General features: G+C 39.5%; 2 protein-coding genes across 3 annotated transcripts in view; one reads left to right on the top strand and one right to left on the bottom strand.

Annotated features, from left to right (window-relative positions):
• Window positions 1-25,116, top strand: part of LOC126457125 (inactive ubiquitin carboxyl-terminal hydrolase MINDY-4B) — a 496,867-nt gene extending 471,751 nt beyond the window's left edge. For both annotated transcript variants that reach the window (XM_050093184.1, XM_050093183.1), the window contains exon 10: window positions 24,987-25,116. In XM_050093184.1, coding sequence (XP_049949141.1) covers window positions 24,987-25,035 — 49 coding nt within the window. In that variant the 3' untranslated portion in view covers window positions 25,036-25,116. The remainder of the gene's footprint in view (window positions 1-24,986) is intronic.
• The window catches only part of LOC126457124 (methylcrotonoyl-CoA carboxylase subunit alpha, mitochondrial), a 115,116-nt gene continuing 111,180 nt past the window's right edge, over window positions 23,876-27,811 (bottom strand). Inside the window, exon 14 of the mRNA XM_050093181.1 lies at window positions 23,876-25,206. Within this exon, the coding sequence (XP_049949138.1) occupies window positions 25,202-25,206 (5 nt within the window). The 3' untranslated portion in view covers window positions 23,876-25,201. The remainder of the gene's footprint in view (window positions 25,207-27,811) is intronic.

Here is a 27,811-nt window from a genome sequence, read left to right as displayed (position 1 = left end):
AAGCCACTGGCATTGTATGGATGCAAGAAAAATGACAAGAGTCGATGCATCCTGCTTGATAACTTGGCACCATTTAGGCAGGTGGATGATGTATTCTCATGTGGAGATGTTTACAAGAGGTGAAATGGGGCTTCCAGTATGTCCGCCATCATCTCTCACCAGTCTACAATACAGGAACATTTATGTTCATACATCATTCACAGCATCCCCCATGCAACCTGTACTTCCACCAAGATACTGCACCATTCTATCATTACAAAACTGTCTCAAAATAGTTTGAGGAACACTCAGTGGTTCATGCAACAATTAAAAGATTGAACAGATCTAATTATATGATTCCTGCAACTAATATTTTCACAATCCAACATCAGTGTCACAATACACTTTGTTGATATGAACTCTTAAAAACACTTGCACTGTTACACCTAAGATGGCTTCAACTTATTATCATAAATTATAGATTAAAAACAAAATACAAATTAAACAGTTAATTCATCTAGACAGCATGTCACTCACAAAAACTATGTTTCCTAGTAGAAAACAAAAATGTTTATGAGAATGTTAAAAAGAAGTTTCATTTCTATAAACTGGGTAAAAATCATACAAAACTCTTTCAAAACAAACTTAAGTTCCACAAACAGATAAAAGTTTAGTAAGTATCACCAGTACATATGTATGGATTGTAGCTGGACAACTGTCTGTTGCAAAACATATTAGAATGGGTCAATGGTGGCATGAATATCACTTGCTGCATGTACACACCAGGTCTGTAGATCAAACTTGATGGAATTTGAGATTTATTCTTATCATATTCAAGGGGTTTTGTGCTTTTGCTGATTTTGTAGGTGTTCCTTTTTACCTGTATACCCCAACTTCTCTGGTTTCACACTTTTATTCCACTGGTTGTTATTAAGTGACAAGTCACACAAGTATTTGAATGGGGATGGTGAAATGAAAGCTGCTTGATGTGTTTTCTGAAAACCATGTGATAGCATTGCTGAACAATGTTCGGTTGTAGTATGAACTGTCTGGAATGCATGGCATATCCTGTAGACTTTTATATCTGAACTTAAAAATAGCTTAGTTGGTTTTTGTCATGAAAAAATGTCCATCTTACAAAGGGAAAGAAAAAAATCTGATCTCTGAGTCTTCAATGATCATAACTAACATGGAAAAACTACATTTGAGAAATGAATTCAAAATGACAACAATGTAGGAAAAGAGAGATTTCTATTTACAGTAAAGAAGACATGTTCAGTTGCAGACAGAAGCAATTAAAAGACATTTACATAAAGCTTTTGGCCACAGCCTTCATGAGCAAAAGAGATACACGTAACATTCATTCGCATAAGAAAGTACACCTCACACACACGTGACCACCATCGCTGGCAGCTCAGAGCAGAGTGGAACTATCACGTGGGATGGAAGCATCAATTTGGAGGGGCGAGGAAGGGAAAGGGGAAGGGATAGCACTGTATGGGTGGGGGCAGAAAGTAGCACTGAATAGCAGAGGGCACAGGGAACAGGTGCAGCATCAGGAGAATGTGAGGCAGGGAGGTGGGGAAAAACAGCAAAACTGGAGAGAAGTGAAGAAACATGGGTGGGTATATTGGCAGAGGGTGGCAAACAGTGTAGGAGACAAGAATGGGGAGAATGTGATATGACAGAAGGGGTGAAAACTGTTGGGTGGAGGGTGTGGGCACAGTATGTTACTATAGTTGAGGCCAGGATAATTACAGGAGCAGAGAATGTGATGCAAGGATAACTTCCATCTGTGCAGTTCAGAAAAGCTGGTGGTGGAGGGGAGTTTATGAATGGTGTGTGTTTCTCTTTCTCTGATGAAGACTGTGGCCAAAAGCTTTATGTAAGTGTCTTTTAATTGTGCCTGTTACTACTTAATATCTTTTCTTACATTATTGATATTCCTACCTGGAGTTTCCACTGTCTGAATTCAAAATGAAAGTTCAGAATGGCAGATCATTTCATAAATCCTTTTCTTCAATGTCAATACAGCCAGTGTCTATTTCCATGCTTCTATTTGGGGGCCAACTTGCTTCTCAAACATGGGCCAGTGATTCAGGGAGCTTCTATACCACACGCATGGAGGTTTGTTCTCTCGTGAAGTAACTGTGATCACCATTCCATCTTCAAGACCCACATCTTCCCTTGGCCTCATTCTCCACATGTGCATAAAGCAATAAAATTACACAGTAGTTGTGCTCTCCTATGTAATAATTTGTTTTATCATTCTTTCATGCACAAGTATCATTCATTGGTAAGGAATGTAGGGGGCACGTACATTCTGTTAAGGAAGATTCCACATGGGTGAATCAGTAAAAATTGTATTTAACAACAAACTAAAACATATATACATCATATATGAACAAAAGAAAAATGCAGTAGCAATTAATAATACGTCCAATCACCCACAGCATCAATAATTGCTTGGCATCTCTGAGCCATGCTTGAAACCAAGTTTTAAATGTATTCACATGGAAGAGATCTACAAATGCATTGGATTTGTATTGACTGCTGTTTCAAAGTGAAGATCTTTTTCCTTGCAACTTCTTTTTGATGTAAGATCATACATTTTCAATAAGATTAGCTCCAGGCAATTGTGAGGGTCAATCCAGTACTTGCACATCTTTCTCCTTTTTCTGATCACTGCAAAGCCTGCTCTGGTGCTTTGGATCATTTTCCCCTTCCAATATCCAATCTTCATTTTTGTCAATGAACCAACATTTGGCAGTTGCCATCAAACATCTTTGATAAACATGACACGTAAGGCGCATTCAGTTCTCTTCTTGTGTATCTCTGTCAAAAATTCAAAATAAACTAATGCTTTATGGACATTGCATGAAAGACAAAGCTTCCCTCTGCTGGGTTGTGAAATAACTAAGGTAATATCTTTTCCCATCTGTACATAATGCTGACCACAATCTCACTTCACAGATTGTATTACTCTTCTGGAGTGGCATATAACAACACAATAGCTATAAAGGAGATGGTTACCTGACATGACAATAAGAAGTGTTCACTTACTAATTTGAATGGAAACAATTGTATTGACATACTAACCACTTGATTAAATAAATAAATCACTTTGTCACCAACACTGGGAAAAAAGATGACGGGAGCTGCACAACAAATGAAAAGTATGAAGATTATTCTTGACAAAACTGTTTTCCTGTGACATGGACTTTCTGCCTTCTTTATGCCAAAGTTACTACTAATGATATGTTTGGAGAGTAGCAGAAACTAAACTACTCCATCTAGTGACATACTGGCTTTTCCAGCCACTGCCATTTTATCACTTACAGTATATGCTTTCCTGTGTTAAAAAGCACAACTGGCCCTATAAAATTAATATCCTGAGAATCCTAAATTATGAATACTAGACCCTGCACCAACAAATGATAAGGCTGTAAATAAAGCATGATCCAATAAATGAGAGAAAGTAAGTTTTGTATAATCTACAGATCCTTATTGTTGTTGTTGTTGTGGTCTTCAGTCCTGAGACTGGTTTGATGCAGCTCTCCATGCTACTCTATTCTGTGCAAGCTTTTTCATCTCCCAGTACCTATTGCAACCTATATCCTTCTGAATCTGCTTAGTGTATTCATCTCTTGGTCTCCCTCTACGATTTTTACCCTCCACGCTGCCCTCCAATACTAAATTGGTGATCCCTTGATGCCTCAGAACATGTCCTACCAACTGATCCCTTCTTCTGGTCAAGTTGTGCCACAAACTTCTCTTCTCCCCAATCCTATTCAATACTTCCTCATTAGTTATGCGATCTACCCATCTAATCTTCAGCATTCTTCTGTAGCACCACATTTCAAAAGCTTCTATTCTCTTCTTGTCCAAACTATTTATTGTCCATGTTTCACTTCCATACATGGCTACACTCCCTACAAATACTTTCAGAAATGACTTCCTGACACTTAAATCTATACTCGATGTTAACAAATTTCTCTTCTTCAGAAACGCTTTCCTTGCCATTGACAGTCTACATTTTATATCCTCTCTACTTTGACCATCATCAGTTATTTTGCTCCCCAAATAGCAAAACTCCTTTACTACTTTAAGTGTCTCATTTCCTAATCTAATTCCCTCAGCATCATCCGACTTAATTAGACTACATTCCATTATCCTTGTTTTGCTTTTGTTCATCTTATATCCTCCTTTCAAGACACTGTCCGTTCCATTCAACTGCTCTTCCAAGTCCTTTGCTGTCTCTGACAGAATTACAATGTCATTGGCAAACCTCAAAAAGTTTTTATTTCTTCTCCATGAATTTTAATACCTACTCCAAATTTTTCTTTTATTTCCTTTACTGCTTGCTCAATATACAGATTGAACAACATCGGGGAGAGGCTACAACCCTGTCTTACTCCCTTCCCAACCACTGCTTCCCTTTCGTGTCCCTCGACTCTTATAACTGCCATCTGGTTTCTGTACAAATTGTAAATAGCCTTTCGCTCCCTGTATTTTACCCCTGCCACCTTTAGAATTTGAAAGAGAGTATTCCAGTCAACATTGTCAAAAGCTTTCTCTAAGTCTACAAATGCTAGAAACGTAGGTTTGCCTTTCCTTAATGTTTCTTCTAAGATAAGTCGTAAGATCAGTATTGCTTCACGTGTTCCAGTGTTTCTACGGAATCCAAACTGATCCTCCCCGAGGTTGGCTTCTACTAGTTTTTCCATTCGTCTGTAAAGAATTCGTGTTAGTATTTTGCAGCTGTGACTTATTAAACTGATAGTTCGGTAATTTTCACTTCTGTCAACACCTGCTTTCTTTGGGATTGGAATTATTATATTCTTCTTGAAGTCTGAGGGTATTTTGCCGGTTTCATACATCTTGCTCACCAGATGGTAGAGTTTTGTCAGAACTGGCTCTCCAAAGGCCATCAGTAGTTCCAATGGAATGTTGTCTACTCCGGGGGCCTTGTTTCGACTCAGGTCTTTCAGTGCTCTGTCAAACTCTTCACGCAGTATCATGTCTCCCATTTCATCTTCATCTACATCCTCTTTCATTTACATAATATTGTCCTCAAGTACATTGCCCTTGTATAGACCCTCCATATACTCCTTCCACCTTTCTGCTTTCCCTTCTTTGCTTAGAACTGGGTTTCCATCTGAGCTCTTGAATTTCATACAAGTCGTTCTCTTATCTCCAAAGGTCTCTTTAATTTTCCTGTAGGCAGTATCTATCTTACCCCTAGTGAGATAGGCCTCTACATACTTACATTTGTCCTCTAGCCATGCCTGCTTAGCCATTTTGCATTTCCTGTCGATCTCATTTTTGAGACGTTTGTATTCCTTTTTGCCTGCTTCATTTACTGCATTTTTATATTTTCTCCTTTCATCAATTAAATTCAATATTTCTTCTGTTGCCCAAGGATTTCTACTAGCCCTCATCTTTTTACCTACTTGATCCTCTGCTGCCTTTGCTACTTCATCCCTCAAAGCTACCCATTCTTCTTCTACTGTATTTCTTTCCCCCATTCCTGTCAATTGTTCCCTTATGCCTCCCTGAAACTCTGTACAACCTCTGGTTCTTTCAGTTTATCCAGGTCCCATCTCCTTAAATTCCCGTCTTTTTGCAGTTTCTTCAGTTTTAATCTACAGGTCATAACCAATAGATTGTGGTCAGAGTCCACATCTGCCCCTGGAAATGTCTAACAATTTAAAACCTGGTTCCTAAGTCTCTGTCTTACCATTATATAATCTATCTGATACCTTTTAGTATCTCCAGGGTTCTTCCATGTATACAACCTTCTTTCATGATTCTTAAACCAAGTGTTAGCTATGATTGTGTTGTGCTCTGTGCAAAATTCTACCAGGCGGCTTCCTCTTTCATTTCTTAGCCCCAATCCATATTCACCTACTATGTTTCCTTCTCTCCCTTTTCCTACACTCGAATTCCAGTCACCCATGACTATTAAATTTTTGTCTCCTTTCACAATCTGAATAATTTCTTTTATTTCATCATACATTTCTTCAATTTCTTCATCATCTGCAGAGCTAGTTGGCATATAAACTTGTACTACTGTAGTAGGTGTGGGCTTCGTATCTATCTTGGCCACAATAATGCGTTCACAATGCTGTTTGTAGTAGCTTACCCGCATTCCTATTTTCCTATTCATTATTAAACCTACTCCTGCATTACCCCTATTTGATTTTGTGTTTATAACCCTGTAGTCACCTGACCAGAAGTCTTGTTCCTCCTGCCACCGAACTTCACTAATTCCCACTATATCTAACTTCAACCTATCCATTTCTCTTTTTAAATTATCTAACCTACCTGCCCGATTAAGGGATCTGACATTCCACGCTCCGATCCATAGAACGCCAGTTTTCTTTCTCCTGATAACGACATCCTCTTGAGTAGTCCCCGCCTGGAGATCCGAATGGGGGGACTATTTTACCTCCAGAATATTTTACCCAAGAGGAAGCCATCATCATTTAATCATACAGTAAAGCTGGATGCCCTCGGGAAAAATTACAGCTGTAGTTTCCCCTTGCTTTCAGCCGTTCGTAGTACCAGCACAGCAAGGCCGTTTTGGTTATTGTTACAAGGCCAGATCAGTCAATCATCCAGACTGTTGCCCTTGCAACTACTGAAAAGGCTGCTGCCCCTCTTCAGGAACCACACGTTTGTCTGGCCTCTCAACAGATACCCCACCGTTGTGGTTGCACCTACGGTACGGCTATCTGTATCGCTGAGGCACGCAAGCCTCCCCACCAATGGCAAGGTCCATGGTTCATGGGGGGGTCATTGTTATTAAATCAAATTGTCTTATAGTAGAAATAGTAATAATGTGTTTCAAATGAAATTCAAAATTAGCCCCAAGAGTGGTCTTGTTATAAATATTACGCATCCAGTTAATACCAAAGAACACCACCAACTACAAAAATAAAGTGTAGGATAAAAATAAATTAATATGCAAATTACCAGCAGTTACTAAAACTAAAACAGGAGTATGTAGTCAAGAATAAAAAGAAATATGAGCTAGCTAGTTAGTTTCATGCTCCAGTTACAGCAGCCAAAAGAATCAATACAATAATAACCCTTACTGTAAAGGAATTAGAAACTAAATCATTGTAATACATACAATTTCAACCCCTAAAGTTAGTATCCAAAGAGCATAAATTGAAATAGTGACATCACTAAAACAACTCAATAAAACAGTTAATATACCAACACCACAATATTTACATTTTGGCAATATATAAATAAACAATAAGAAGATAAAGCAATACCATCTTTACCTAATATATTTCTAATTAAATTTTGTTGCATAATTAAAAATTCTGTTGAAAGAGTAAATATCAAAACAATAATAAAAAAGTATTTGTATTATTTGCATGAGATATATATCCTCTTTATAATAAATATTCAAAGAATAACTATATATACCACAAAAGAGACAAGTATTAAGAGGTTAAGCCTCAAATTAAAATCATTTCTACAGGGTGTCTTATTAAAGACGCCCAGGAGGGGTCCATGGGTCATACGATATGACCACCAGCCACCGCCACTGCATCCACTAGTCGCTGCCATGCCCAATTCTTGGATGCTTATCTGCCAGTAGTCACCTGCGTGCATGCTTCCCCTGCATTAAGCATAAACAACATTGACATCTGATTAACTTAAACTTACCTTTATTTACTGTCGGTGCTCAAAATGATGTCCCTCTGTAGTAAGAGCAGCCTGCCATCTCCTGAACACATTTGCAAATACTTGACAAATTTCACCTGCCAAAATCTGGGAAATCACTAGCCAAACCATGTCTTCCAATTCTTTGAGCATATGGGGATTGGTTGCATACCCCTAAGGTAAAAATGACACGGATTTAGATCTGGAGAACAAGGAAGCCAGCCAACTATTCTATTATCAAGAACACTTCGTATAGCTGTCAGGGAAGCATTGGTGATGTATGGTCTTGCATTGTCCTGAATTAAATAAATGTACAACTTTTCGTTAGGTTTTAGGTAAAAAAAAAAAAAAAAAAAAAAAAAAAAAAGGCTGCAATATATTGTTCGGATACCTGTGAGAGTGGAAAAAGATTGGTCCAATCATTTGTCTTGCACTAATTGCACACCACACTCGTTTCCACATCACGCAAAGGTTGTTGATGTAATACATGAGGATTTTCAGAGTTCCAGTGTCAATTGTTTTGAGAATTGATGTACCCTGACAAATGCAGCCATGCTTCATCAGAAAATAAAGCATCTCAGGATTAACTTCCCCATCGTGCACAAACTGTAATAGCCAGTTGCAATAACTATGTCGTGCAACAGTATCTGAATTCCTCAACTGATGCACTACCATTATTTTGTATGGTTTCAATTTCAGTTTGTGCACAGCTCTCTAAGCAGATGATCTTGACACACCAGTCTGAAGTACTGAACGTCTCAGAGATTTTCTCGGACTTCTTTCCAAGGCCTCCCCTATCTTGCGTAATTTATTTTTGGTTAAAACACTAGGTTCTCTGGGCCTTTGTTTATGTAATACTGATCCAACCTCTTTAAACTTCTTGGCTAATCTGCATACTGTCGAATCATCAGTTACATGCACACCAGGAAAGTTTCATATGAATTCAAGTTGAGATTCCACAAACAATTCTGTTTTTGCACAGTTCAACACAAGAAATACTGGCTGATCATTCTTGTACAAAATACCACATGGAAACTCTGGAAACTTAACAGGAAACTCAAAACAAAATACCCAAACACTCAGTCACACAGTATAAAAGACATGCCCATGGAGTTTCTGTCTGAAGACCAGGCCCAACGACATACAGGCAGGGAAATCCCTGGACCCCACACTGTTGCAATAATGACACGTAGCAACAATATTTGAAGTGATTAAACTTGACAAAGAAACTCAAAATAAGACACCACTACACTCAGTTGCACAGTGTAGGGCGCACACGCAAAGTATTGGTGTCTGAGAACTACGTGTAGCAACAGCCAGCAGATGCAGCGGCAACAGCCGGCAAACACACCACACATACTGTGGACCACTCTCATGCTTCTTTTGTGAGACACCCTGTGCTATAGAACCATTAAAATTAAAAAGCACAGTAAAAAAAATGGAGATACTGCTGGTGGTTGGTAGGTCTGATAGGGGCAGAGGTACTGATGTAGTCATCTTTGAGGTGCAGCATCTCGCGCCCCACATTACTCCCGGAGATATAATTAATCCTAGACCTTCAAATGCCCCACTCTTCATGCCTTACTCATGTATTTTTGCGTGGTACTTTCTATATCTCCCCATGCCACAAGAACCTGTGCCTCATTCTACCAACCTCCTCCCCACCTTCCACTTCTCTCTTATTCCAGTATGCACAAACTAACCTCATCTAATCCAGTTACATCTGCTGTTCCCTTCTTCATACATATCCACCCAGTGACCTGCATTCCACATTACAGTCTTTGATCTCATTGTGTTTTCAAGACCATTTCATTTCATTTTGACCTTTCACTACTGGCATTACTCCTCAGGTTTCTCCTTGTTTCCCCATACTTCATCCATTCCATCCTTTTTCTGATGTTTCCTATATATTTTGCATATTTTTTGCACACATTTCTATTTAATTTATGTATTCTCATTCATTTTTATGCTCCACTATGGATTCTTGCCCATTCCACCTGTGCCGCTATAGAAAAGCTTCCTTATGCCCAGCCAAAATCCAGTCCCACATACCATTACCATGTTGTTGCATGGCTCCTGGAATCCACTCCAAATGCCTTAGCATGAAATTGCTAATTTCTGGCTGCAACCCCTCCTTCCACAATGACATCCATCTGTGTCCTCGCCAGCCTAGTTCTGAAAAACCATGTAAATCATGCCCAAACCTCCTCTCCATCTGCAAAATTTTCCTACTCTATACAATCTCAAATTTCTGTATTCCATCAGGGACTGATGACCTCAGCAGTTTAGTCATATAGGACCTTACCACAGATTTCAAATTTTTCTGTGCTCCATCTCTCACACGAACTCTTGCCCTCCAAAAACTAGAGCAGAATTCATAACACCCCCTCAGAACACACCCCGACCTGTTTCCATCCTGTTCCCACCTTGGACTACCACTATCCTCCACCTCTACAACAGCCTCCAAACCTCCCCCACATCTCTTCATAGCAGACAAATCCTGCCTTGCAGATCTACTACATTTATCACACCCTAAAAAACTCCCCCCACCCCCCACCGCCACCATACAGAATCCAGAACCTAAACACATTCATTAACCTTTTCCACAACAGTAACAGTCCTATCCAAAGGTCTTGTCCCCCTCCAAAATTCAATCATGCTGGACTCGTTAAAGACCTTCTTTTCTTCTCTCAGTTCCTACAGCAGAAATACCTTTTAGCCACCTACCCTATGTATCAGACTCAAACCAAAACCAATGTTGAACCCTGCCTGGCTCAATTCACTCCTTCATCCAACTTAGATCCACTGCAAATCACTCTTTGTTAACATTCCAGAATTTCTTAACCTCAAACCTTGCTCACCATCATTCTCCAAATACCTCAACATGCAAGCTAACCTTACATCCACAGAAAGAGCTGCAATCCACCATCTAAACACTGGTCCTGACCTTGTATCTTTAGGTACTACCCAGAACATCTTCCCTGAGTCTCTCTCTCTCTCTCTCTCTCTCTCTCTCTCTCTCTCTCTCTCCTCATCCCTACCACTCCCCACACTCCTACCTTCTACATGCTTCCTAAGTCCATAAACCCAACCACCTTGGATGCCCCATTGTAGCTGGTTACTGTGCCCCCACTAAGAGAATCTTGTAGACCAACACCTTCAGCCTGTTATCCCCAACCTACCCTAATACACAAATGACACCAACTATTTCCTTCATCAGCTCTCTGCAGCTCCTGTTCCTCTACCACATGGTACCCTGCTTGTCACTATTAATGCCACCTCTGTTTGCACTAACATCCCTAATGCCCATGGCCTTGCTGCTACTGGACCACCTACTCAATGTCGGATGGCTTCAAAACCTACAGTCCCCTTCCTGATCACCATGACCAACTATAGCCACAGTCACAATTACTTCGCTTTTGATGGCATTACCTCAGTATGGCAATGGGGGCCTGAATGGTGCCACACTATGCCAAACTATTAATGGGCAATCTAGGAGAATCCTTCCTAACAACCCAGAATCCCAAACCCCTCACCTGGTTCAAATCCACTGATGACATATTTGTGATGCAGATCAAAGGTGAGGACACCCCATCAACATTCCTCCAGAAGCTCGACACCTTCTCTTCCATGTTTCACCTGTTCCTACTCAACCCAACAAGCCACCTCAAAGATGGCTACATCAGTACCTCTGTCCATATCAAACCCTACAACCACCAGCAATATCTCCACTTTGGCCATCACATCTGTAGTGATGAGCATTCCCTCTCAAAATATACTGAGGGTCTCAATGAGGCCTTCACAAACCATAATTACCCTCCTAATCTTGTACAAAAACAGGTCTCCTGTACCTTATCTTTCCAGTCACCCAAACCCTTCCAAAGTCCCACTGTCTGGTCGTAGAGGAGCGTTTCCCTTGTGTCTCAGAGCCACCCAGGATTGGAGCAACTGAATTACATTCTCCACACAGTTCCAACTACCTCTCGTCATGCCCTAAAATGAGAAATTTCCTACGCATTATACCTTCTATCCCTCCCAACGTGGTATTCCGCTGCCCATTAAACCTATACAATATCCTCGTCCATTCCTACACAATCCTTGCTCCCAACCCTTTGCCTCACGGCTCATATCCCTATAATAGACCTAGATGCAACACCTGTCCCCAAAGGCTGTGAAAGCAGTCATGTGATCTACAAACTAAGATGCAACAATCTGTTGCACTCTGTGTGAGCATGACAACCAACAAACTGTCTGTCCGCATGAACGGCCACTGACAAACTATGGGCAAGAAACAGACGGGCCACTCAGTTGCTGAGAAAGCTGCCCATCACAACATTCTTTACTTCACTGACTGATTCACAGCCTATGCCATCTGGATCCTTCCTTGCAACACCAGCTTTTCTGAACTGCGCAGGTGGGATCTCTCCCTGCACACACCCTACATCTACAACTACACCTACACAGATACTTCCCAAGCCACCGTATGGTGCCCGGGGAAGAGTATCCTGTACCACTACTCGTCATTCCTGTCTATATTCCTCCATATGAGCCCTTAATTTCTCATATTTTATCTTCGTGGTCCTTAAGTGTATTATATATTGGTAGCAGTAGAATCATTCGGCAGTCAGCTTCAAATGCTAGTTTCTAAATTTTCTCAATAGTGTTTCTCGAAAAGAACAACGCCTTCCCTCCAGGGATTCCCATTTGAGTTCACGAAGCATCTGCGTAACACTTACATGTTGTTAGAACCTACCAGTAACAAATCTAGCAGCCCACCACTGAACTGCTTCGATAACCTCCTTCAATCCGGCCTGGTACAGATCCCAAACACCCGAGCAGTACTCAAGAATAGGTCGCACCAGTATCCTACATGCGGTCTCCTTTACAGCTGAACTACTCTTTCCTAAAATTATACCAATAAACCAAAGTCAACCATTCCCCTTCCCTGCTACAGTTCTCACATGCTTGTTCCACCTCATATCACTCTGCAATGTTATGCCCAGATATTTAAACTACTTGATTGTTTCAAGCATGGCACTAGTAATACTGCAACAGAACATTACAGGTTTGTTCTTCCAATCCATCCGTGTTAACTTACACTTTTCCACATATAAGGCTAGCTGACATTCATCATACCAACTGGAAATTTTATCTAAGTTGTCTTGTATCTTCCTACAGTCACTCAGCTTCGACACTTTACCATACACCATGACAGCATCAGTAAACAACCACAAATTGCTGCCCACCCTGTTCGCTAAGTCATTTATGTATATAGAAACAACAGCACTTCCCTGGGACACTCCTGACGATAGCCTTGTCTCTGATGAACACTCGCCGTCGAAGACAACATACTAGGTTCTATTATTTAACAGGTCTTCGAGCCACTCACATATCTTTGAGCTTATTCCATATGATCATACCTTTGTTAACAGCCTGCAATGAGGCACCGTGTCTAATGCTTTCTGGAAATCCAGAAGTATGGAATCAGCCTGTTGTCCTTCATCCATAGTTCTCAGTATATCATGTGCGAAGAGGGCAAGCTGAGTTTCGCATGAGAAATGCTTTCTAAAATTTGTACACATAAGCTTCTCAGTCTCTTAAGAGTTTCTTTTATTCGAACTGAGAATATGTTCAAAGATTCTGCTGCAAACAGAATTTAAGGATATTGGTCTGTAATTTTGTGCATTCACTCTTTTCCCTTTCTTATATGATGGAGTCACCTGCAATTTTTTCCAGTCACTTGGGGCTTTGCGTTTAGCAGAAGATAAATGCAAGTTAGGTAATGGGCAGTGCTGTAGAGTACTCTTTGTAAAATCGAACTAGGATTCTATCAGGGCCCGATGATTTATTTGCTTTCAAATCTATCAGTTGTGTCTCTAAACCAGGTATGCTTATTACTACGTTGTCCATACGGAAGTCTGCCCAATTGTCAAATGACAGTACACATGTTTGTACGATTCTCCTGTGTGAATGATTTCTTGAACATGAAATTTAAAACTTCAGCTTTCGTTTTGATATCTTTAACTGTCACACCAGATAGGTCTACAAGGGACTGAATGGAAGCATTAAACCTGCTTTGCGATTTTACATGTGACCAGAATTTTCTTAGGTTCTCTGCCACATCTTTTGCTAAGGTGTAATGGTGGTAGTTGTTATATACTTTGCATATAGATCTTTTCACAGATGCATGAACCTCTGCTAAGCTTCACTTGCCATCATTTATGCATTCCCCTTTGAACCGAGAGTGTAACAGCCTCTGCTTCTTCAGCAGCTGCCGAATTTCACTATTAAACCATGGTGGGTCTTTTCCATCCTTTATCTCCCCCCCCCCTCCCCCCCATGAACCATGTACCTTGCCGTTGGTGGGGAGGCTTGTGTGCCTCAGCGATACAGATAGCCGTACCGTAGGTGCAACCACAATGGAGGAGTATCTGTTGAGAGGCCAGACAAACGTGTGGTTCCTGAAGAGGGGCAGCAGCCTTTTCAGTAGTTGCAAGGGCAACAGTCTGGACGATTGACTGATCTGGCCTTGTAACACTAACCAAAATGGCCTTGCTGTGCTGGTACTGTGAATGGCTGAAAGCAAGGGGAAACTACAGCCGTAATTTTTCCTGAGGGCATGCAGCTTTACTGTATGGTTAAATGATGATGGCGTCTTCTTGGGTAAAATATTCTGGAGGTAAAATAGTCCCCCATTCGGATTTCCGGGTGGGGACTACTCAAGAGGATGTCGTTATCAGGAGAAAGAAAACTGGCGTTCTACGGATCGGAGTGTGGAATATCAGATCCCTTAATGGGGCAGGTAGGTTAGAAAATTCAAAAAGGGAAATGGATACGTTAAAGTTAGATATAGTGGGAATTAGTGAAGTTCAGTGGAAGGAGGAACAAGACTTCTGGTCAGGTGACTACAGAGTTATAAACACAAAATCAAATAGGGGTAATGCAGGAGTAGGTTTAATAATGAATAGGAAAATAGGAATGCGAGTAAGCTGCTACAAACAGCATAGTGAACACATTATTGTGTCCAAGATAGATACGAAGCCCACGCCTACTACAGTAGTACAAGTTTATATGCCAACTAGCTCTGCAGATGATGAAGAAATTGAAGAAATGTATGATGAAATAAAAGAAATTATTCAGATTGTGAAGGGAGACAAAAATTTAATAGTCATGGGTGACTGGAATTCGGCAGTAGGAAAAGGGAGAGAAGGAAATGTAGTAGGTGAATATGGATTGGGGCTAAGAAATGAAAGAGGAAGCTGCCTGGTAGAATTTTGCACAAAGCACAACTTAATCACAGCTAACACTTGGTTCAAGAATCATGAAAGAAGGTTGTATACATGGCCACGGAGATACTAAAAGGTATCAAATAGATTCTATAATGGTAAGACAGAGGTTTAGGAACCAGGTTTTAAATTGTAAGACATTTCCAGGGGCAGATGTGGACTCTGATCACAATCTATTGGTTATGACCTGTAGATTAAAACTGAAGAAACTGCAAAAAGGTGGGAATTTAAGAAGATGGGACCTGGATAAACTAAAAGAACCAGAGGTTGTACAGAGTTTCAGGGAGAGCATAAGGGAACAATTGACAGGAAAGGGGGAAAGAAATACAGTAGAAGAAGAATGGGTAGCTTTGAGGGATGAAGTAGTGAAGGCAGCAGAGGATCAAGTAGGTAAAAAGACAAGGGCTAGTAGAAATCTTTGGGTGACAGAAGAAATACTGAATTTAATTGATGAAAGGAGAAAATATAAAAATGCAGTAAATGAAGCAGGCAAAAAGGAATACAAATGTCTCAAAAATGAGATCGACAGGAAGTGCAAAATGGCTAAGCAGACATGGCTAGAGGACAAATGCAAGGATGTAGCGGTTTGTCTCACTAGGGGTAAGATAGATACAGCCTACAGGAAAATTAAAGAGATCTTCAGAGAAAAGAGAACCACTTGTATGAATATCAAAAGCTCAGACGGAAACCCAGTTCTAAGCAAAGAAGGGAAAGCAGAAAGGTGGAAGGAGTATATAGAGGGTCTATAAAAGGGCAATGTACTTGAGGACAATATTATGGAAATGGAAGAGGATGTTGATGAAGATGAAATGGGAGATATAATACTGCGTGAAGAGTTTGACAGAGCACTGAAAGGCCTTGAGTCGAAACAATGTCCCAGGAGTAGACAACATTCCATTAGAACTACTGACAGCCTTGGGAGAGCCAGTCCTGACGAAGCTTTACCATCTGGTGAGCAAGATGTATGAAACAGGCGAAATACCCTCAAACTTCAAGAAGAATATAATAATTCCAATCCCAAAGAAAGCAGGTGTTGACAAATGTGAAAATTACTGAACTATCAGTTTAATAAGTCACGGCTGCAAAATACTAACGCTGATTCTTTACAGACGAATGGAAGGACTGATAGAGGCCAGCCTCGGGGAGGATCAGTTTGGATTCCGTAGAAGTGTTGGAACGCCTGAGGCGGTACTGACCCTGCGACTTATCTTAGAAGCTAAATTAAGGAAAGGCAAACCTACGTTCCTAGTATTTGTAGACTTAGAGAAAGCTTTTGACAATGTTGACTGGAATACTCTCTTTCAAATTCTGAAGGTGGCAGGGGTAAAGTACAGGGAGCGAAAGGCTATTTACAATTTATACAGAAACCAGATGGCAGTTATAAGAGTCGAGGGACACGAAAGGGAAGCAGTGGTTGGGAAGGGAGTGAGACAGGGTTGTAGCCTCTCCCCGATGTTATTCAATCTGTATATTGAGCAAGCAGTGAAGGAAACAAAAGAAAAATTCAGAGTAGGTATTAAAATCCATGGAGAAGAAATAAAAACTTTGAGGTTTGCCGATGACATTGTAGTTCTGTCAGAGACAGCAAAGGACTTGGAAGAGCAGTTGAATGGCATGGATAGTGTCTTGACAGGAGGGTATAAGATGAACATCAACAAAAGCAAAACGAGGATAATGGAATGTAGTCGAATTAAGTCAGGTGACGCTGAGGGAATTAGATTAGGAAATGAGGCACTTAAAGTAGTAAAGGAGTTTTGCTATTTGGGGAGCAAAATAACTGATGATGGTCAAAGTAGAGAGGATATAAAATGTAGACTGTCAATGGCAAGGAAAGCGTTTCTGAAGAAGAGAAATTTGTTGACATCGAGTATAGATATAAGTGTCAGGAAGTCATTTCTGAAAGTATTTGTATGGAGTGTAGCCATGTATGGAAGTGAAACATGGACAATAAATAGTTTGGACAAGAAGAGAATAGAAGCTTTTGAAATGTGGTGCTACAGAAGAATGCTGAAGATTAGATGGGTAGATCACATAACTAATGAGGAAGTATGGAATAGTATTGGGGAGAAGAGAAGTTTGTGGCACAACTTGACTAGAAGAAGGGATCAGTTGGTAGGACATGTGTTGAGGCATCAAGGGATCACCAATTTAGTATTGGAGGGCAGTGTGGAGGGTAAAAATCGTAGAGGGAGACCAAGAGATGAATACACTAAGCAGATTCAGAAGGATGTAGGTTGCAGTAGGTACTGGGAGAAGAGGAAGCTTGCACAGGATAGGGTAGCATGGAGTAGCATGGAGAGCTGCATCAAACCAGTCTCAGGACTTAAGACAACAACAACAACAACAACAACAACAACAAGCACACAACTCTCCAGACCACAATTTAAAATCTGCTTCAACTTTGCCCATAATTCCCCTATATCCATCTTACTGGGACTAAGTGATGCCAATTCACTGTCTAAGTGAGATGTTAATAACTGCTTATCTGCTCTGTCTAGAAGAAACACTTTCTTAGGCTTCTTGACTGGTTTATTAACTTTCATGACCATAGTTGCTAAAATGACATCATGATCGCTAATCTGCGTTTCGACACTCGCACTGTCAATAAGGTCCAGCCTATTAGTAGCTACGAGGTCTATGGTATTTCCATTGTGTGTGGCCTGCCAAGCTAGCTGCTCAAAACAATTTTCAGAACATGTGTTTAAAAGTATTTCACATGACTGCCTGTCTGTCTCCCACACAATGAATCCATAGACATCCCAGTCTACACTCTGCAGGTGAAAGTTGTCTCCAACCAGTATTGCATGATCTGGGTATTTACGTGCTATTGGCCATGGACTTTCTTTGAGTGACTCTAGAATTGTCTAAGCAGAATCATGTGGCCGGTGAAAACATCCAACAATTAACTTGGTTTCGCCTACACCTGTTACACAAGACCAGATGACTTCACTGTCATACTCGAAGTTCGACCTCAATAGAGACAATATTTTTGTCAACTGCAATTAACACTCTCACTCCCATGGTCTCTAATCTGTCTTTCTCTTATACGTTCTATGACTCTCAAAATATCCCAGAGCTTTCCCCTTCGCGTTTCAGCCAGCTCTTAGTCCCAAGAATAATTTGAGCACGAGAACTTTCCTGGAGGGCAGTAAATTCGAGAATTTTATTACGAATACCTTGACACTTTACTGATAAAACTGTGACAGTTGGTATCTTTATTCTGAATGCCATTTGACTTCCCTTTCTGCATATCGACTGGCGAGTGCTCATCAGAGCACCTCAAACTACTGCCTAGTCTAAAAAACCCTCATGTGCAATCCACAAGTACTCTCCTACATGAGTAGCTGTGTCCTTTGTGTAGTACACCCTTGATCTATAAAAGTGAATAATCTCACACTTGCCTACACTATAATGCAGGCCTAGAAATCTGCAGCGAAACTGTCACAGTCAACGAAGCCTTTGGTCAAGTGGCTCCAAGGGACCATGATCAACTCTGGGAATGATGCTGAAAATTGTGAACTCTGCTTGCACCCCGCACGCGAGGCCTGCAGTCTTCACCACAGCCACTTGCTCCCTGTACGAACTGAGAATCACCTTAGAACCGATGCAACTGGCTTTAATGGTGCTAATGTGAGTCACAACATGCACATGATTGCACCCTGCATGCTCGACAGCCACAAAGCAAGGCTGCCTCCACATCTTGAATGAGGCCCTCCAGCAGACATACTGAGTGCATATTGGTTTCTTTCCAGCCCTGAATGCTATCTGCGTCATAACGTGCCTAGCATTGGAGCTCCCAATAACTAGTAAACTCCTCCCTACAAATGCTTGCTCGGACCCTGCTGAAGGAACAGCCACCTGTCCACTCACGTAGTGAACAGGCAAGGTCAGATGACCAGTCTCCATATTGGCCCTCCGCCTTGAGCAATGCAAACGCATTACCACCTGCCAGTCACCCTTCTGTGAGAGCTGATCCACCGCTTCATGTGCACTAGGCAACACTAGTGACACCTCAGGTGTCCCGTGCGATACACCAGATTCTCCGTCACTGCTACTCTCCAAAGCAGCAGCCTGAAGGTAACCGACAGAAGCAAAAAGCACATTCAGCTGTTTGTGAACTGCGGCCAGCTCCACTGCATCTGCATACAACAGGCACACATCCTAGCCATCCCAACAAGGTTAACTGAAGAAGTGAACTATGAAAGCAGGCAACCTTAGATATGCAACTTCCTACCCTCCCAGTGTGTCACCAATGGGCGCTGATACGTTAATGAGCTATGTAGCTGGCTGTACAGTGAGCAACTATTGCACTACAGGCTGAATGAATTTACACTTACAAAAAAGCAAGATTAAACCTCTTAAACAGAAAAACATGTACAAAATTTAATAAATATACTATGTGGAAAACACAGAAAAAGATAAACACTTAACTTGCCACTCTGTAAACGTGTATCTGCTGAGAACAGGAGCCTTACTGTCTGGCTTAAACAGCAGTCACAGTGGCTCCAATATCGGTGGATTCTGCCGACAACTGACATCAGCCGGACATGGTCTATCTTTTCAAATCAGCATGTCACTACGTGCACGGCCACACTATAGCCGATGTTATCTCCACACAGACTTCAGACGACAATCGGTAAAATTCAGATCAGTTTGTTTTCTTCGGTCAAATCAACCAACGTTCTTGCACATGAAATATGGTGCATGAGAAACAGGTTAGTTTATTCTAGGAAAGAATGAATTTGTGGCATCCTGAGGACGAAAGTATCATAATTGGAATACAGTTCGGAATATATGGACTGAAATTGCAGGTTTATCCAAAACCTCAAACTGGCAAAATCTTTATTGGAAATTTTAGGCATAGATTAAAACCTCCAAAATTAATTTGTTCAAGTGAAAAGGATGGTGTATCTTATATGCTTATAGCTACTGTTCTGGATCCTGTGTGTGGCAGGTTGTCATTAACTGTCTACAAATTATTAATATTGCTTACTGGAATTGGGTTGTGAGTCGGTTAATATGAAGTGGTTTGTAAATGTGGTGTACGATATATGTTTCCAGTATTTAAGTTTTCAGAGTATCTTATGCTACACTTTATATTTGCCTTTCACTTGTGTGCTAAATGACAGTCATTGAAGGATAACTGATGTACACCTTCACAGCTTAAAATAAATTCGTTGAAACAGAGTGTCTATAACTTGCTTTTCAAGGTCACTTCGAATTATGTCAAGTACGTAATAGAACATTTCTCCCATCATCTTATATATTCATAAAACTTGTCCGGTTATTCCGATAACTAAGGACAGAGTGTATAGTATTCTACATAGGCCACTGCTCTTAGTAATTGATAATCAGTAATCAGTCTTGGCACTACAGCATTCGTGTGTGTGTGTGTGTGTGTGTGTGTGTGTGTGTGTGCGTGCACGCTCGCGCGCACGTGTACACATGTACTTCTACTAGAAAAAGTGCAAGATCTAGCTAATGCAAATACTGTTTTCTGCTATATGAATCTATGCCTCACCCATCAGTACACTGTACGTAAGTCATTGCCTTTCCCTCATTTTGCATGTCATATTGAAATAACAATCAGCAGAGCAGTTCACAGTTTCCAAGGTATAAATAAATGTTGAATTATCCAAACCTTAGATCAAATGGTGTGCCTGTATTTGTTTATAGTATGAGAGATCTATTATGTATCATGTTTGTGCACACAGTTGAACATATAGTATCTAATAAATAACAATTTAAATTCTATTGATTCTAAGCAGCAGTTGAGAGGTTGTAGATTAGGATGGCTCCCCAAAACTTTCTCTCTGATGAAGCCCATGCCGGGATGAATCACTGCCATCAAGTGAACATGTGGTGCTATATAGGAGTCTAAGTCAATTGCTTATGACCGTATGCTTGTGGTTTTTTGATCACACCCAATCAAATAATCACGCAGTGCCTTCATCTGCATCTATTTCACAGCTTCTGCTGACTGTTAAGATTGTCACTCATAGTGTTAGAAAGGCACTACAATAGTTTCAAACCTCTGACAATATATGTTACACTTTTCTTTAAGTTGTGCTCCAAAACTTTGATAAAAGAAATTTTTCACATATGCCACTAAAAGTTGCTTAGAAAGAAAAACTAGTTTCATGCTGTAAAATCTGCAAGCTGTTAGCAAAAATTGAGAAGTAGTTTCAGCAAAATAAACTTATTTCATAGCAGCTTTTGCTGGTAAATAAAAAAAAAAAGTTGTGTGTTCCTATGTTTCCACAATCCATGACTAAAACAGGCTGCCATCTGAACCTCTCTTCACAGGAGCTGCAAAGTCATTACCCCAAACCAGTTATTGAAATTTCCAGTTTAAAATCCTAAACGAAGACACATTCACATGACTGACTGAACAAGGGTGTACTCTTTTAAAGCCTCTGGTAAAAATCAATAATGTGACATGCATTCAGTTATGATGTCAGTACCTTTGTGTGTAACACAGATTAGTTTAACAAGTACTTCTCCCAAAGACTGTGGCACTCTTAAATATGGTTTACACACAAAACATTACAAGATTGAAATATCAACATTTGTGTTAAACATCATGTTGTGAGCACGTTCACTACCCGTTCACCTTTAGGACATGAACAGATAATTAACTCCTGTGTAACTGTGAGGGTGGTTTGAAAAGTTCTCGGAACAGAATAGAAAAAAAGTACTTACATCACAGAAACTTTATTTTATTTTTCAATGTAGTCTCCTTGTAGATTAATGCACTTGGTCCAATGATGTTCCAGTGCCTTGATCTTATCTCAAAAAAGAGTTTCCTCCAGGACTGCAAAATAGTTGTCAACTCTGGCTATCAATTCTTCATTTGAAGTGAATCTTCATCCACCAAAAAAAATTTCCAGTTTTGAGAAGAGATGGAAGTCTGACAAGCCGTATCAGGTGAATAAGGTGGGTGTGGCAACAATTCATACCTTAGTTCCTGTAATTGTTCCACGACGACAGCACATGTGCGGGTGAGTGTCAATAGTCACGGTACCCATCTTGCTGATAATTTTTCCATTTCTAATTCTTCAGTCGAAATGTGATATACCCTTTCAGATGACATCTGACAAGAATGAGCAATTTCATGCACTTTCAATAAGTGATCCTCCATGACCACTTTGTGCATTTTTGCAACGATTTCTGGAGTAGTGACACATCTTGGCTGACCACTGCGCGGCTATCATCTAAGCTCTCCCGAACAAATTTAAATTCATTTGTCCACTTTGCAACAGTTGAATATGAAGTAGCAGAGTCCACCAGTGTATAGTGCAAATCAGCATGAATGTCCCTTGCTTTCATACCTTTCTTTATGAAGTACTTAATCACAGCTAGAATCTCGATTTTTTTCCATCTTCGCAAATCACTATGTGGGAACAACAACCGAGCCACGTCACCGCCACAGCTCTCTTCCAAGAGCTCTGGCGTGGCACGAGTTTACAGGCAACAGTCCAATGAATATCACTTGAACAACTCTTGCATTAGTGGTGATTCTGATAACTTTTCTAACTACCCTCGTATATCATGATGCAGCAAGCAACGTGGTTACCCATATAGTTCTCCACAAGAGGGGGTGGGGTGGGGGAAGGAAGTGAGATGGAAGGAGACACTTGCCCTCACCTGCAATCTGAGGAAGCTAGAAAACTTTATTACAAAATTTACATGCATTTCTAGCAAAGATTCTACGAGAGCCTACTAAATCAGAGATGTAGCATGCCATGGGCAGTGGAAAATACTGTAGTTTTAAAAGTTTATTTTTGTTTCTCCAGCCCGAGGAGTATTAATTTGGTATTTCTCCTAATTATATCTGTCCCTTCATTCTAATCATCTTTAGGTTCGCAGCACAGCCAGCAGATGGCACTGTTTTCTTCATTTGAGACAGGTTTTAGCACTGTCATATTAGCTCATTTTGTGTTCCTGTAAAATAAACATGTCTGCACCACACACTACTTGCACCAATGATCAACACCCTTCCGTAACCCAGTTTGTGTAGTCTGAAGGAGAACCAGGAGCTGAAATCCATAGAAGACTTTCAGGCACATTAATCATGATTCTCCATATGGCATTATCCATAAAAAACTCAATTTTTGTATAGGTGGTGCATCACAGGTCTGAAAACAATTTAATGGGATGCAGATACACAATTGTTATAGAATCTGTCAACAGCTGCTGGATCATCGTGCCAATGAAGGTGAAATGTTTTACAAACAAATCATCACTGTAAACGAAATGTGGGTTTATCGTCTTGAACTAGAAAGCAGATGCCATAGCATGGAATGATTTCCAGCAAAAAGTAATTCAGAAGTCATCCTTCTTCAGGGAGAGAGATGTTCAAAGTTTCTGGGATGCACAAGGGTCAGTTCTGGAACATTACATGGGAAAGCGGTCGTAAACAGTCGATGTTATAGTGATATGCTTTACTGTGAGTGGAAATTAGCAAGTTGCAACACCAGTCCACTGTAGTTGAGTTGTCTCTCAATTATTTTACATATTGTTCCCTCCAGGAATTGTTACACCATTTTTTGTGGAATATGTACACAGATATAGATATTTTGACAAGTTTTTCTACCTTTTATGCAGAATGTTACAAACAGGGTCAGTTAAATGTGTTGGAAGAATGTATCAGATAGTATTTGCTGCTAACTATTGATGAGGTCAGTGTTATGACAAATGAACAGAAAATTTGTGAGGTGATCAATAAAACACCCTCACTGAGAGAAAATGCTAAAAATAGCTTCTGAGTGTGATGATTCTGAGGAATGGTACAAGCTAAGCAATGTGCTGGTTGAGGAACTTCTGAACTGTTTGCATCTTCATGGTAATGTGTGATAAGATTATTATTTCATCTTTACCAGTTTGCAGTGGGTCGTTTGTAGAATATAAAATAAATGACGAAATCATACAAGATATCACTGTTTATTTGACCAGTTCACATTTTTAACAGTATAAAAAAATATGAAAATAGTTACAATTTCTAACAAAACATGTTAGTGAAATAGAACATCCCATCTCTTACTTGGTAGCCATCTATATGATTTCACATTTGCAGCTGTGAAATATACATTTTCATTGTGACTGCTAAACAGTTTGGCATATGCTCTTTAGTCACAATATGGAAGACTGACTAGCAACAAAGTTACCTTTTTTATGTCACATTATTATTACACAAATTTTCAATTGATTATTTTTTCAGGTACCATCTATTTCAAATTTTAGCAAAACCAAACAGCAAACAAATATAGATGCTGCATCCTGGGTTTTCATAAACAAGCACCCCTCTTCCAAAAGCTTCTAAAGAAGAAAAACAGAGACAGTCACAATGAATGTGAAACATATAATAACTGGAAACTCTGAGTCAGAAAAAATTTCTTAGGAACTTATTTGGGGTGTTTGTTTCAACCATTTCTGTTTGAAGCATCTGACACTTTTTTTGTTTGTTACCATTAACTTTGAAACTTAATACTTTCTGAATCCTGTGTGTTATTTCTTCTGACACTGTTAAAAAATTTTCACTTTCACTGATAGCTCAAGACATTAAATAATTATTTTAATTTTTAACCTAACAACTACTCATCTACAGGAAAGCAAGATAATTTTTTTTTTTTTTTTTTTTTTTTTTTTTTTTTTTTTTTTTTTTGCATTTATGCCATCTTTTTGTACTAAGAATTTTCAGTGAGAAGGAAAATAATTATAAAGAAAAACGTGAATATATATAATTAACTGGAAAAAACAAACACCACCTACTGAACGTAGAGGCAGGAATGTGAGCTAACAGTTTAAATAAATGCAGTGAACCTTACACAGATCATTTGATTGATTAACCTGAGATGATACTTGTAATGAATTTGTACTTGGCACATTAATCAGTATGCTCTTTCACAGTGCCTAAATACTCTCTCTCTCTCTCTCTCTCTCTCTCTCTCTCTCTCTCTCTCTTTCTCAATCACTCACTCACTTGTATATACATAAAAGAATTATGTCCTAGGATAAAACTATATTTCTCATTTCCAGATGGCAAGGAGCGCACATAACGTGTCACACCACAGCTGCATTAGTGTGATCCCAGTATGGGGGAGCGGTAGGGTGCTTCTTGATAACACAGTTTCAGACTGCTAGATGAAGCTTTCCAATGCAGCTGCTACAGTTTCAGATCACATCATCCACACAGCTTCTAAAGCACTGCTGTGTCAGGCACAGCACTTCGGAGATAATACGATGTACAGCAATCAAGCTGCAATGAAAAATGATACATTTATGACACATAAAAACTGCTTCAAAAAATTCAAAAACTAGGCTGGTGACTGCAGTAAAGTAAGAGAAATATTTCTCCATCTGTAATATGTTGCAATATAACATCATCTGCAATATGATGCATTGTTAGAATCACACCAAATTAAAAACCTGCAGACTACACATAACAAAGAACATACATAAAATAATGAATGCTGTGTTTAACATTTTATTGCCAGGAACTGTGTCAAAAGTATATATTGTTATGCATACTGCAGTGTATTATTTTTAATTTACAGAACTGCAGCTGAAAGTATATTCTCATTGTGAAAAAAAAAAGATGTTGGCTGTTCATTTAAAATAAAGTGCGAAATTTATAAGTTTGTTATTTGTTATTAGATACACTGACCCACACTTGTCAGTAAAGCTAGTGTATGATATAATTCATATCTTTGATATAAAGTAATGTTTCACACACATATTACTGGAGACAAAGCATTTACTCTTCCTTTTCAAATTCACAATTTTGCAATGACAGCAGTAAATGCATTTGCACATTTGATAAAACAGCAAATACCAAAGTAAAACATTACTAAAATGTATGGTCATTGTAGAAGGCTGTCAGATTTTAAAAATAATCATATTTAAAGTTATAATTGCAATTTTCTACAGAATTTAAGCAAAGAGTACACATGATAGTAAATATGTGTAATCACTGGATGACATGAAGTATCAGCAGGAGAACAGAAACCTTCAACCCCCACCTCTCTCTCTTTCAAAACTTTGTGCTTCAGTCTGGTATTCATTTGAAAATTTATTGACACTGGATGTATCCAAATCTGGCTAGCCCTTCCATGGTTCCCTGTTTAATGTCAGAGAGGAAGATAATAGTTCATTAACTGCCATAACAAAATGCAGTTTGTCAACAAATTTCCTCAAAGTACAGCAAGTCTCGATTTAAGTGCAGCATACAGAAATATTAACACTCAGGTTTCATTTCAAATCAGAAATAATTGTATTGATGCAAAAATATAATTTTTATTGAGAAACAGAATAAATGCAGGGAAGTTTCATATTATTCATCAAGGAATGCAAAATGAGATAAGAATTTTAAGTGCGCCTATCATTTGTTTTACAACATAATAGCAAAATTATAATACTTATCATCTATCTCTGATAATCAAACTGTAATTAATGGTTTCACTGCCAGCATCTACAAACACTCACTTAAATACAGTACCCAGTATAGTAAGCAAAGTTGAATAAACAGATAACAACGAACAATACAGGCTGTATGAACTGCTTATGGTGGTGTGTTAAGGGATGTAGTGGATAGAAGAGGGGGGGGGGGGGGGGTGAGAACATTATAAAGTTTGCAAATTTCTCCAACATCCTATAGTAAAGAGTTTATTATCCACCATACGATCTGATGACTGAAAGACCTAGGATGTGCATGGAGAAATACATCACTCAATAGATTATGCAAAATAAGTCCTGATTATATAGGCCATCAAAATATTACAGTTAATTGAGAATGATACAGTGTTACATAAACAAGGATGCCACTGTAGCATGGATAATAGCACAACTGTGTAGGAAAAGATGATTTTGTGCACAATCTGTAAGCTCAGGAAGGACATTTTGACTGGGAGAAAAATTATTTGAAGGACAGCATTAAAAATATAATAAAATGCAGTAAATAATAAAAGAGGAAACAAATAATCTAGGAATTAAATATTCTGAGTTTTCTAGGTGAGACAAAATTTCAGACCCTGCTTGGAAAGAAAAAGGGGGGGGGGGGGAGATAAGATATGAAATTGTTTAGCACTCCATGTTTAAATGAACTGATATTGTGCACCATGAAATGCAAGCAGAGGTGTTCAATTAATGACATTCTATAATACTAAATGGTACATATTGCATCACAATGAGTGGATAAGGTGCAATACAAGCAAAAGAATTTCTCTTACTTTGTAGGAAAAGGGCAGAGGTGAGTTCTATGAATTGGTCAACATTTTGTTAAAAATAACTTCTTTTTGGTTTTGACATGGAGTGTGCACCACACACACACACACACACACACACACACACACACACACAATGGCCAGGCATGGTGGTGGCTGGGTCTTTACATATGTATTTCCATGTTTGTAGTCTTGGCTTTGATCGAAATTTTTTTTGTTAAACCCAGCCTGCTAAAATAGCAGTTGCTCAGAGGGGATAAAGGAAAGATTAGGGGTTAACATGCTGTTGACCAGGTCATTAGAGATGAAGAACAAGTTAAAAATAGAGAAGGAAATTGGCTCTGTCCTTTTCATCTTGGAATTTTTTGTTAGCAAGTCAGGGAAATCACAGAAAACCAAACTCTGTCTGGATGGACAAGTATTTGGACCACTTTGTACAAATATAAATTCTATATCTTATCACTTCACCACCTCATTCTCTTACACCCATTCTGCAACTGATACCTGGTAGGTTTATATACAAAGCTTGAGAGCTGGTGCATCGCAATTATATGTCTGTTGATGCCCAATGAGTTCACTTACCAATGTGCACACAATCCCACTGGAATACCCAACATAGAAAGTACCCACATACAGGACCTT

Source organism: Schistocerca serialis, chromosome 2 (genome assembly GCF_023864345.2).
Source record: "Schistocerca serialis cubense isolate TAMUIC-IGC-003099 chromosome 2, iqSchSeri2.2, whole genome shotgun sequence".
NCBI classification, from domain to species: domain Eukaryota; kingdom Metazoa; phylum Arthropoda; class Insecta; order Orthoptera; family Acrididae; genus Schistocerca; species Schistocerca serialis.
The sequence above is the reverse complement of the archived record's forward strand: the minus strand, read 5'-3'. Positions and strand labels throughout refer to the sequence as shown.